General features: G+C 39.5%; 1 protein-coding gene across 2 annotated transcripts in view; it reads left to right on the top strand.

Moving 5' to 3' along the window:
• Positions 1–13,117, top strand: part of LOC146796336 (solute carrier family 22 member 13-like) — a 492,717-nt gene extending 479,600 nt beyond the window's left edge. For both annotated transcript variants that reach the window (XM_085628861.1, XM_085628860.1), the window contains exons 9-10: positions 10,895–11,104; positions 12,064–13,117. In XM_085628861.1, the coding sequence (XP_085484987.1) occupies positions 10,895–11,104; positions 12,064–12,142 (289 nt within the window). In that variant the 3' untranslated portion in view covers positions 12,143–13,117. The remainder of the gene's footprint in view (positions 1–10,894; positions 11,105–12,063) is intronic.
• Positions 13,118–13,351: the final 234 nt, after the last annotated feature.

Below are 13,351 nucleotides of genomic sequence, written 5' to 3'. Positions count from 1 at the left end.
GTATGGACTCATAGTCTGGTAAGGATCAGCAGCAAATACTTATTAATACACTCTTAAGCTACGTGCACTTTAATAGAAAGCCATATTTAATTCAACTCTGTTTTTTATAAAGTGGATGCTAAAGAGGCTAAATGAAATAAAATGATAGAATGGAAAAAGGATTTCAATGTGGAAAAACCCTCCTTCATCAACTTTTTTCTCAAACCTTGTGGTTGGCATTTGTGCTAATCCCATACAATACCTAGACTAACGGCGGCTTTGTGAGATATACAAAACGTTGTTCAAACTACTTATTTCTTCTCCTATTTGTATGCTTCTAAAGGTGTGTGGGGAGGTTGAGAAGGGATCTCCATGTAGCTAAAACATAAAGCAAAGGAAGTAGAGTGATGCCTTCCCTCCTCTTCCTGCTCTTTTCACTTGTGTGTCCATTGAAAGTCTGTTGCAGCCTGATCCACGTCAGTTGTTCTGGATGTCCACACCATGTATATTTCCATAAAGTTAATGTAAAAGGAAATTATTGGCATAGGCATGGTGTAATAGTGGCAAAATGAATAATAGACTTGAAGATTTATAAGACGTTAAGAGGTATACCACTCACACCAGAAACGGAGAGATTCGGGCCAAATGACTTATGTCAGAACTCCAGGAACTACAAAACAAGATTCTTCATTCCAAGTGACCTACTAGCAATAACCTTCTTATATCACCTCTCAACTTCCCCTCTGAAGATTAAAAAGAAGAAAAACACTAAAGTGATACAATACAAAGAAGAATGTTTACCTAGAACACAATACATACAGTAACATACATATTCGACTAAACTGTATTATAGAAGAAACGTATCCAATATCACAGCTAGAACGAATTCAGAAAAATATAACACAGATGATAAAACTGATCCAGCACGAGACCGGGGAAAAGGAAGAGAACACATTTACAACTATCCTTCCTGCATAACAGACCCAACGTCACACTAGCTCATTCACACATGCACTCATTGGTGGGGCCCATCACACCAACACTCGCACGTCTCCACTCACGAGTCTGCACACAGGAGGGATGATGAAATAATCAAGCGCTGGACATGTGGGGGAGTACCTTATTACCTGTAGGGAAGAAAAGTTATTTTACAGAAATATATATTAGCATCACCACCTCTAGAATCCTAACCTTAAACATCAAGGCACTTCACCACTTGGTCGACGGACCAACTAGTTGGACTGGTTGATGGTGATTTAGAACCAGCTAAAACACATTTAAGACTCACAATTCTCTACTCTCTTCACTGAAAAACCACAAACTCGTAATTTTCTGTTAATCAAATATTTGTTTATCTAAATATTGTTTGCAATTAATATTAGCATTTTAGTCAATCAAAGTTAATAATTTTGTTCAATCAGCACAAATCGCATGACATTTATATTTACCTATTATTGCTATCTGGATTTTCCCTAATTCGTTTGACTCTGCATAACCGAATTTAGCCGTTAAATTGTCCAAATAAAGCAGGCCAAAGCTCAAAGTCCGAAAGTTCTTTGCTCAGCACGTTACAGTCCCAGAGATCTCCAAAGGACCAGAAATCGTGCAAGCATCTGTCATCGTCTCTGGGGTCGATAGGGGTGTGCAGTAATCGAAAAACGCAGAACGCCTAGAACGCCTCTCCCTATTCTACTACCCTTTTTATAATAAAATTGGGGATAGCATGAAGCATTTTTAGGCTAAGAAGGCCGATGATTGGTTCATTGGAAACGTACGATGTTCACGTTATTGAGGTTCTCATGGATTTTGCTGGTTCACTTCCTCTGTCCATGTTGCCCTTATGCAACAATGTAAAAGGTTTGCTTGTATGTCCCAATTGTTCATTTAGACCAGATTTTACTGACTGAAGTTGGGCAGTCCTCCATGTTCCTATCCTTGACCAGGAACACTGTGACTTGGGGTCGCTTGGAGGTCTACAGAGCCATCTGAGTCTGCGCAGTAGGCATCGCGCTCACGAGACGGTGGCCACTTCTGAACTCCATTTCGGACGCCATATTTTGGTAGGCCCAAATGCCAACTTAAGCGAAACAAACACAAAAGAGGAATTAATACAAAGAAATGAAGATTCTAATGTTAAACTCTCACTAATCCCTTTATGTTTTAGTATTTTCCTAGCTTATAGCGACATTTAAAGCAATAATACTCACCCTTACGGTCCAAAACGGGAACGCAAACATCACAAAAGCAACATATTTCATGCGATATCCTATTACCACATGTACTACTATTAATATGCGTACATACTTTAGTTATTAGAGTTATTTTGCCATGCAAATAGCAATAAGTCCCACGTATAATTGGTGTATGCAAATGGTTCATTTAGTATGACACAGCAACCCGTTAGTCAAATTATAATGTAAGTAGGTTATATAATTAGTATTTTCATGCAAAATAGAGGAGGTATACAACATTTTGCTTTACCTGCTCCATCAATCCCCCCTTTGGTGATTTTTAATATCACCACAAATCCAAAAAATTTTGATAAAATTTGTAAATAGAAATGAATTCAGTTCTCTTAAATTTTTGTTAGGTCACATGATTGTTTCCCCTGTTTCTTCTTCTCTTGTCTTTTTATACATATTCTCTTTCCATTCTTCTAATTCTACCTCTTCAAATTCTCTTTCTTTTCTTTCTTTCTCTCTTTTCTTTACAGTTTCTCTTTTTATGTTATTTCGTATTTTCCTTCTTTTGCAACATAAACATCCTAATCTCATGATTAATACTAGAATAATCACACATGTTACTGGAAATAAAATCTTACCAATAAAGGTACTACCTAATTTTAGTAAAAAGTCTTTAATAGTAGAAAACTTTTTTCCAATCTTTTCCCAAATTCCTTTAATTTCCAGTGGAACAATCTCCTCATGCAAATCAGTTATATTCTTTATGTACGACTTTAAATCTTGACTTTCCTCAGGATTATAAGTACAACAATGTTGAACCTTCAGCATTCCACAGACTCCACCCTCTTTTGCCAAAATTATATCAAGGGCAAGTCGATTTTTCATCACCATGGCTCTCGTGGCAACCATTTCGGTATTTACCAATACAAATCCTCCAGCAGTGCTTGTTGACAAGCGATCCACTACTGTTGATAATTTTCTAATTTTATGTGCATTCAGAGATATTCCAACTGCTGGTATCAATGCTCCAAAAATGTCTCCTACAATTTCCTCTACGTGTTAGTTGTCTACCTATCTTGTGTGACCATCTTTTCCTCTTCCCACATGAAATATCTTTGGGAAAACCAGGCCTAGATAACATGTGCCATACCAATGGTCAGGTAATCGCTAATAATCCAGGAAAAAACGGATCATTTCCTCCCTTAAATCCCCATCCACCCATGATTCTGTAAGTATCATGGCAATCTATGAAATAATTTTCATACGCAGTTTTATTTCTTCTAATGCACAATTTCCCTTTCTGAGGCCAATCTAGAGCCATTGCTGGACTAGCTTCTCCTTTCAGATGTTTTTCTCTTTCAACATCCCAAACTGTCTTTTCTTCTTTTCCCTCAGGTACCTTCTTTTGCATTTTTATTCTCCTTTCTTCTACCATATCTAAGAAAGCCTTCTCCTCTCTTTTCAGACTACAAGTTAGATTATTTTTGAATACTGACTCTAATGTTAATTCTTTTATTTCTAAGAAAAATTCACCTAACACTTTACCAGGTATTACTTTATTCAGCTTATGGACTACAGGTACTTGTGAAAATATGTTATTTACATCAGAAAAATAATATTCTAGTTTCCCTATTTTGTAAAACAAACTTGCTAATACACTACATGTTATTCCATATGTCACTGGAAGGTGATGGTACGTCACTCCCTCAGACACTGATGCAGGCAACTGCATACATACATAGAAGTCTCTCACATCCATTGTTTGTATGTATTCATATAGTAATTTTGAGAAAACATTGTTAGAAAAATCAGTTATGGACCTATCTTTATGTAAATAATTTCTATCTATTTTAGTCGGATAAATCTTCTGAATCTTTTCTACATCATTTTTATTCTCACTATGACCTTCTATTGTTTCTAATGTCACCTTAAATGAGACCATTAAAGCTAACACACTCCACAAAAGCATTAATAATCCTGTACAACAACAACACATTTTGCACCATCTTCGAAGGAACACACGTGTAGATTTTCTACATTCTGTGTTTGCCATTTCGGAAAATGATCAGTGTCTTTTGATTTAGCCTCTTCTACTTCACAACTAGTTTTGTCTAAACCCAAGGCTCTAAGCACCTACTTGGTTCTTTTCTGTTATGTCTTTTATTTAGTAATTTTCAAAATTCTCCCCTTTAGATCACTTTTGTCTCTTCAGTTTGGCATTTGATCATCTTTCACTTTTCTTTCACAACCTTGATTCAGAATTTCCTGAACATCATTCTCTTCCCCGATGTCGGACAAGATAACTCTCAGGATTTCCGATTCTTCGTTGTCTTCAACCACTTCTGGTATAGTCACCTCTAGATCTCCTTGGCTGTCTACCTCTTCTTGTACTTCAGGAAGTGCCACATACGACCATTCTGGTGACTTATACTTCTGGTTAGGTTTTCTCATTTGCTTGCTTTCTCCTGATGGTGTCTGTTCTACGTCTTTTGATTTCTCTTGGCTAGACACCTCATTCACTTGTTCAGCTCTGGATGATTTTACTCGTGTCAATCTGTATCTCAATCTCTTTATCTTGTTTGGCCAAATTTCATCCTTTGCTGGCCTTTTTAACTTACTTCCCTTTTCATTTCTCTCAGCTCTCCACGCTCTTTTTCTCAGGACTCGACCTTCTGGTACTTCTTCGTCACTGTCCTCAGATTCAGTTCCAACTTGACTCTTACTTTCAGTAGTCCTTCTTTCCACCACTTCCTTTTTCTTATCTACTTCTGTCCCTCCACATGATTCTTCCACACAATCTTCCTGCTGACTAACTGTCCCTTCTTCTACCTGGATGTATGGTTTCCCTACATCTCCTCGGGGGTCTTCCGCAATAGTCTTTCCCTCTCTCTCTGTATCTGGTACCTTACCATCTATTTCTGTTATTTCAGGTGGCATTTCTCTTGACTTTTCACACGGAACTTCTTTATCAAGAATTTCTTTGACAGTCTCTTCACTGTTTTTGTTTACACTCTTATGTGCTTGTTCCGGTTCAGTGTCTGATTCTGAGCTGGTGTCAGAAATTTACAATTTTCTTCTTAATGGTAGATTCTCTGGTGCTATAGCTGAACTTGGTTCTGACTCCTCCCTTTCAGAAGTTGGTCTTGCTCTTATTTCTTCTGTATCTGATTCGGAACTTGTATCAGATTCTTCAAAGTATTCTCCTTCTTTGTTATCCACTGGATTTGGAATTCGCAAGGTATGACTAGCATGAATCCAGTTCTTCACTCCTGCACATTTTACAGCTGTCGTCGTAGTCAGGATCACCTGACGTGGTATACCCCACCTTGGGACCAAACAATTTCTTCTTCTATGCACTTTTATTTTCACCCAGTCAACTGGGCTCAGATCATGAGCTGGCTTCTTTTCAAGAGTGGTTGCATCCGATCCAACCTGATGAAACACAGAATGAACGGAATCAGCCAACCCCTTGAAATAATCCAACACCAAGTCATCAGATATAGGCAATAGCTTGTTGACATGTATGAAAACATGTCTCATTGCTCTCCCCATTACTATCTCATGAGGACTCAAGCCAGTATTCTTATCCGGAATAGATCTTATTGTCATGAGTACCAGAGGCAAGACATCAGTCCATTTCAAACCTGTGGCTAAACACATTTTTCCCAATCTGTTTTTAATGGATGGTGCCATTTACTTGTTCCACCACACCAGAAGCCTCTGGGCGATAGGCACAATGTAGTTTCTGTTGTACATTCAATGCTTCACAAATTAATTTCATGATTTCATTATGAAAATGTTTTCCTCTATCTGACTCGATCGTGACTGGAAAACCAAATCTAGGAATGAACTCTCTCAATAGTAGCTTGTCTACTGTGATTCCATCACTCCTTCTAGTTGGGTATGCTTCCACCCATCGGGAGAACAGACAAACCATCACTCGGACATACCTCAACCTGTTGCAGGGGGGCATTTCAATGAAGTCAATCTGCATTCTTGTGAAAGGCCCTCCTTCTCGTCCTATTGTTCCCAGACTTACCACTGTTTTTCTTCCAGGATTGTATTGCTGACATATAAGGCATCTTTGACAAAGGCTTTCAGCTAAAAGTCTGAATTTGGCATTATACCATGTTTGTTTGAAAAGTACGATCATAGCATCTCTTCCTACGTGTGCTTGTCCATGATACATCCGTGCCATGGTAGAAACCATGCTATCAGGCATGACTGGTCTTCCATCCTGATAAACCCACACATGATCTGTTTCCCGTGGTGCACATCCTGCTTTTACCCACTGTCTCATTTCCTCATCTCCTGCTTCTTCCTGCAACTGCCTCACTTCTTCCCATGTATTCACAGTGTTAGTAAACAGCAAGGGACATGAATTCATTCCTTTTTCTCTTCCCCGATTCACAGAGTTCTGATTACGTGCACAATACTGAGCCATGTTGTTAGACCGTTGCCCGCTGAAATGTAATAAGCAGACTTGGAATGTGCAGCACCCTTCACCACTGCTAACTGCTTAGGCAGCTGTATCGCCTCAAGCAATTTTCCAACCACTTCAGCATTCCTTATAGGAGTTCCACTCAATGTCAAAAACCCTCTCTGGGACCAGATCTGGCCAAAATCATGCACTACACCGAAGCTGTACTGACTATCGGTTATCACAGTCACTCTCACATTCTTCCCCAACTTGCATGCTCTTGTTAATGCAAAAAGTTCAGCAACCTGGGCTGATTTTACTCCTTTCAGGCAAGATGCTTCCCATACAGCTGCTACCATACATACTGCATACGTTGCACTCAAAATTCCCTCATCCGTTCTCAGACATGATCCATCCACGAACATCACGTAGTCACTTTCTGTCAAAGGTACATCTTTTATATCAGGAGGTGGTTTGGTACAAAAATCAAGCACTTCCAAACAGTCATGATCCACTTCATCTCTGACTTCCACATTCTCAGCATCTGGTAACAGCGTTGAAGGGTTCACATTCAGACATCTCACAAGGCTCACATTCGTTGCACCTAAGATGACTTTCTCATATTTAGTCAGGCGACTATGCGTCATGAACTGAGTGCGGCTCCTTGTTACAAGGATTGGCACATCATGAGGTACAAACACTCTCACAGGATATCCCATCACAATTATTTGATCAACAAGTGTGTCCAAGTACTGCGATTATATAAAACCCTTTCGTCCCTATGCTTCCAGAGTTCAGGCTTCTCGATTTCTATGTCAACATTAACAGCCAAAATTCTATGATCACTCATGCTTGTTGGAAATACCTTACATTGTGAACATACATCAAAAAGTTGGTAAGATACCACCATGGAATCAATTAATGAATGGCCATATAGGCCCCGGTAAGTATAGGAGGTTGGGGAATCCTCTGGGAATCTGCCATTTAACATTACTAGGTCGAACATTCTCAAATTATGAAAAAGTAACATTAATATTAAATGATCGGGTGGTAAAGAATCAGGAATGGACCATACTTCCTCCAACTTGAGATTTGAAAAAGACACCGTTGGATATTTTAGCATTAAAATCACCCACCATCATAATGCGCGAGGATTCTTCAGTGCTACTTATCCTTTGCACATAGGTACAAATTGAATCAACCAGTGAGTTGGATGCTCTCCCTGGGGGGCTATGCACGTTTACCAAAAAAAGAAAAACGGCTTGCCCTGATTTATCTTCACCCATCCTCAACTTCACTCCCATACAACACTTTGAGGGATGAATGTAAATCACAGGATCCCATCTTATGGTATAGTTCGTTAAACCAGCCCATTTTCTGCAGTAGGGTCCTGCTCAACAAGGACCGGAACATCAGGCTGAAGAACTTTGCTTTTCTTTTCTGTCACCACACGTGAGTAGCACCTGAGTAGCAATGGGGGCAATGCATGGCAGCAACTTGGCTAAGTTATCTCTTTACTAGCTCCCAGAGGTCATTCCATTGTTCTACTGTGAATGGAGAGGTGAGATGCATGCTTGGACGCTATATAGGCGCTAAAACTAGTCAACAGATTAATTGGGAAACTGACGAGACTTTTTGATCTATCTTACCGTCACCTTTTGGAGAATTAAACAGGAATATTATATTTACGATTGTTTGGCATATTTAGCATTGTTTTAATTATTTATGTATCACAGATAGTATTTTTAATTATTGTAATGCATATTTTAATATTTCTATGCAATAAAAAACAATCTTACTGTTGTCGACAGATAAGGAAAAGAGTCAGAAAAGAGATAGATATTGCCTAACTTGTGACCAGAATTGTTCTAATTATGCAATTAAGTGAAGGATAAAAGCCAGGAACCTGAATGGATGATATTGTATAAGACTGTTGTTACACTCAATAGTCTTAATGTTTATTTTTATACCTTTCAAGTGGAGCAGAAGTACATAGCCATCAGTCTGAAAACATATTGACATCGGATAGGAGACTCCCAGATTGATAGAAGTGCCTTACAATACTTGCCCAATCACTCATATTCAGCAAGAAAGTGCTGGGGAGATAGATACAAAATTGACACTTTAATAGTATTTTATACGACAGGACTAAGGAGATTTGTAAACTCATTGGAGCCAAAGAGAATGCAAGTGGGGAGACGTTTGTGGCTTCCTACGAGCACCTATACAAGTTGTTTCAAGGTACCTCAAGATGACTCTCCTTTGTTGATCTCTTGTTACCTCTTTGTGCGGGGAAAAATGAAAATAAATATGGGAACTAATCAGCCCCTGCAGGTAATAGCGGTGGGGTCGGTTGGGGGGCAGGGATTTCGAACGACGACGACAAGGGAATTAATTTTCCCTCATCATTGTCCGTCAAAATCCCCCCGGCCCCACCCGGCCCCTCTGCCCCACCACTCTTACTTGCACAGGCCGTGGCTGGAACCAATGACACGGAGAAAAGTTATAGGAACCACAAAAGGAGTGTACATTTTTCTACATCTTGGCCCTGATTAACAACACAATTCAGCACAGCACCCAAAGTTGCTGCGCTGCATTGCGAGATAGGGTGATAGCAGGAAAGCACCATATCTATAAAGATATGGCAGTATCCTTCTCTCTTCCTAGTGCCGGAACACAATCAGGCTGCTGAGAACCACGCTCATAGTGCTAAGACATCTGCATGAGTCTAGCATAGATTTTGTACTGGAAGGGTGCCTTTCCAGTACAAAATACTATGGCTAGACAACTTTTCCCTCTTCTGAAATGTGCTGTAAAGCCCCACACACATGCAAAGTGGGTACAGCTATGAAAAATAAAGCCTTTTTCCTTTTTAATGCCTGCCTTCAAGTGGCATTTTATTTGCTGCAAAACCTACTATAGTTAGATAGGGTTTTGCGACAAAAACCATGGGTGGATGCATGGGAATGCCTTTGTACCATCCTTGTAACGCCACCTTGATGCAGAAGAATGAAGAGTAAAGCTAAGTAGCACTTTGCACTGCTTTGCTTTACTTTTAGGCAACATTCCAGTGTATAAAAAAATTAAACATTATTCACAGGTTTGTATCACTTTTATAATGCAAATCTAGTGCACAATGTTTGTTAATCTGGGACAGAGAATTTAAGTTCAATAAATGAATTAATTGATGAAGTACACTCCTTAAAATATATTTTCCGCTAATGTAACTTGATACTTATATAGCGCACTACTCACCCACAAGGGTCTCAAGGCGCTTGTACGAATACCGCTGTGGAACCCATCCTGGCTTTCCCGGTGAGGCATCCACTCCTGGGCACCCCCAAGGTGGAGGCCAGGCATCCTTAGCATTGAGGGGGCTGTTTTGGAGATTAAACAAGCTATTGCCCAGAGTTGCAGAGTGGGACTCCATGATTGGAATAGGCACCGAGGCAAGAATTATCATGTCCGTGGAATTTTTGAGCCCAAGACCCGCTGAGGCGGGGAATTGAACCCTGGTCCCGGGCTAGACCTCTGCATCAGGGTCTGCCACTCTAATCATTGAGCCACACTTCTCCACTAACCACTTGTAAGTAGTAATATATCTCTGTTGCTGCCACAGCCCCTGTAAGAGATTTAGAGACAACAGCTTGCTTTTTCTTTGTAGCCTAATGAGCCACTAAAGTATGTAAATATATGTATGTCCTGATAATGTAAAGATTCATAGTTGCTTTTGAAATTGCAGTGGCTACTCATATTTCAATTAATTGCAATAGTAATAAGGAATATAAGAAAGGTGATGGGTGGAATGCTTTAATTTATCTAAGGCGCTGTCAAATTCTACTGGCCGCATGCTAGTGTGTCATTTTGTTTGCCTACTGGGCCACTCCAGACAAGAACTACCCTCATGCAAATCAGTTTTGGTCCTACTCCATTAGGAACAGTTTATCCCAAACTGCTTGCATGCATCCCATCTGAATGGGAAAAGAAGCAGTCCCAGACCATTTTCGGCCTATTTGGGTCTCATCATTGATGTGCCATTTTTCAGTTAGCACGTGAAAAACAATGGACTGGAATTACGTGATTGCCAGTGGCTGTGATTAATTCAAGCATTTCTTACAACATTTTGTTGTTTATTGTTTTAATTAAAATTGTAAAACGTGACATTTCAGCACAATAAAATGTTCGGATAATCAAAGGCCCAATTTTCTTACGAAATATTCAGTTGTCATTAGCAGTAATAAACCTGTATCAGGGCACCCAATGGGGTGGTCTTCATTCTGCAGTTACATTTAAAGCTCTTTTTAATTTCCAGGCAGAATGGTGTGGGCCTTGCTTCAACATCCGCCCGTGTTGGTGGCATTATCGCCCCATTGCTTTCCCTCTTAAATAAGTACCATGAGGCCATTCCCATGGCTATCTATGGCAGCTTACCCATCGTTGGCGGGCTCCTCTGCTTCCTGCTTCCTGAGACACGCAACAAGGAACTTCAAGATTGTACTGATGAAGGCATCGATGATCAGAGGTGGGTGTGCTCACAACCACAGAACCACTTCCATCCAAGCATAAGCCACAATTCTCTCTACCATACACACAAAACTGAGGGGCCTATTTATGAGGCCGTTTGCGGTGCTAGGGTGTCGCAAACCTTAAGACAGATTTTTTTGAAGCACTGCAAAGCCACTTTGTGTGGCTCTGAATGGTTTAAAAAACTTGAGAGTAACGCAATGCAGTGCTAATCACTGCGCTACGTTACTCTGCCCTGGTAAGGGAATCTATGGGTGTTGCATGGGTGTTCCCATGCAACCCCCATGGATTTTTACGCATCGCCAGATTTACAAGAACTAGTAAATCTGGAGATGCGCCAAAATCTTACACCTTCCCAGGGAAGGCGTAACGAGGAGATATATATGTATTTCTCCTTGTTTCTTCTTTCTATGTATGCTGCATTCTGCAGCGCACATAAAAGTGGAATATGCCTCCCAGGAATTTATCTGTGGAGGAAGGTGTCCCTCCCTGCACAAAAACAATAATGCTTGAGTTGGTGTAATAGTTATAGTGATAGTAATTTAAGTTTCTAAAGAGAGTAAATACCCAAATACGAAATAAAATGAAAGATACTCAGATGTGCGAAGACATAATCATATGATGCTTCAGGAGCAGACTTAGTAGAATTCTTTGAGAGTTGAAAAGTTTAATTACTAAAGATTGTCAGAGTACAGTTGTTTTCAGTATGTCACCTTTTAGCAAAATCCTTATATGACCGTGGACAATGAACGATGTTTTCAACCCAGATTAGATTCAAACAAGAGGCCACAAAGAATAATAAGATCTAATGTTTTCAATGCAATACACATTTATTACTTTGTATTTGTTTGGACACTGTGAGATGAGCAAAACAAAAGTTGATTATGGAAAGTTGATTTTGAATGAGTCAATGAAAACCCATTCAGCTGAGACAGATGTGTTTTTTGTATCACTTAGGTCTGTGAAATCTGGGAAAGGATGCCTGGAAAATGGAATTGAAAAACAGGAAGTGCCCATGAAGATCACTCACTTTTAACATAGCAATCACAAATTATAGAGTTTGGACAGTCAACAATGATGACATAACCCCTTGCAGAGAACTGTCCAACCAATAGGATTGGTTGAGACAAGGTCGATCACCTGTTACATTGCTGTGTCGTTTGCACAGCCATCTGCGACTCCCTGTCTTGCAAAAGCCTGGAGAATTGGTTGGTACAGACAAAAGAAAGACTTACAGCGTATATTACACAGCATGCTTCCTTGCCTGTTTTGCTTTCCTCATGCCACAATGCTGCCAGATTTATGGGATTCAGAAACTGTATTGGGTGAGCGAAAACTTGCATTTATCCATACCAAATGTTCAGCAGCTCCTGGGAAGTTAATGAGAGGGCATATTTTTCTGCCCATTCTGATAAAAAAAGAATCAGCCATTTGGAGCGAGAAGAACGTCAATGTATGCAGCGTGTTTAGAGTGCTTGTTCTTTGATAAGTTCTTTTTACTTTTAAAACTCTTTAATAAACTTTCTTTAAACTGAAAAGAAAGACTTTCAAAACTTGTTAAGTAGCCAAAGTTCTCTCATCAACACAATTCCTGTCCGATTGCCCAGGTCAAACAGGATTACTTTAGAGGTCATCCCAGAGTCATTGGATGATCATTCAACTACCATACAAGTAATTTTCCCATTGTCAAAAATCATCAAGCTCTCGATCAGCAAAGTTTAGAAACTTGAGCTTGATGAATTGAGGATGAATTGAAAATGAGTATCTAATGACTTCACAGGGTGTTACTATTCCTGATGACTTCAGGAGGATTTAAGAGTGCATACCTGATGACTTCACAAGATGTGACTATTCAGAGTGACTTAATAAGGAGGATTTAAGAATGAGCATCTGATGACTTCACAAAAGTGACTATTGCTGATGACTTCAGGGGGATTTAAGAATGAGTATCTGATTACTTCATAAGATCCCATTGTGCTTGATAATTTGAAAATAAACATCCAAAACTTCACAAGGATCATTTCTTTTTAACATGATGAAAATGCTCCTGGTGTTTTGAGAATGATTTGCTGATTACCCTGAGCATGCACCCACCATTTTGGTTACGTTGTTTGTCAGAAAAGTCCAACCTGCTGTGTGATTTTAGAATTATTTGCTGATTACCACTCAGTGAACATTATTAAGGTTTTACATGAGTTTTCTCTAAATGCAAATTAGCATACAGTGTGCTTCATAAGATATGTAA

This window comes from Triturus cristatus, chromosome 10 (genome assembly GCF_964204655.1).
Source record: "Triturus cristatus chromosome 10, aTriCri1.1, whole genome shotgun sequence".
Classification (NCBI taxonomy): Eukaryota; Metazoa; Chordata; class Amphibia; order Caudata; family Salamandridae; genus Triturus; species Triturus cristatus.
Note: the sequence above shows the minus strand (reverse complement) of the source record. Positions and strands in the feature narration are given on the sequence as shown.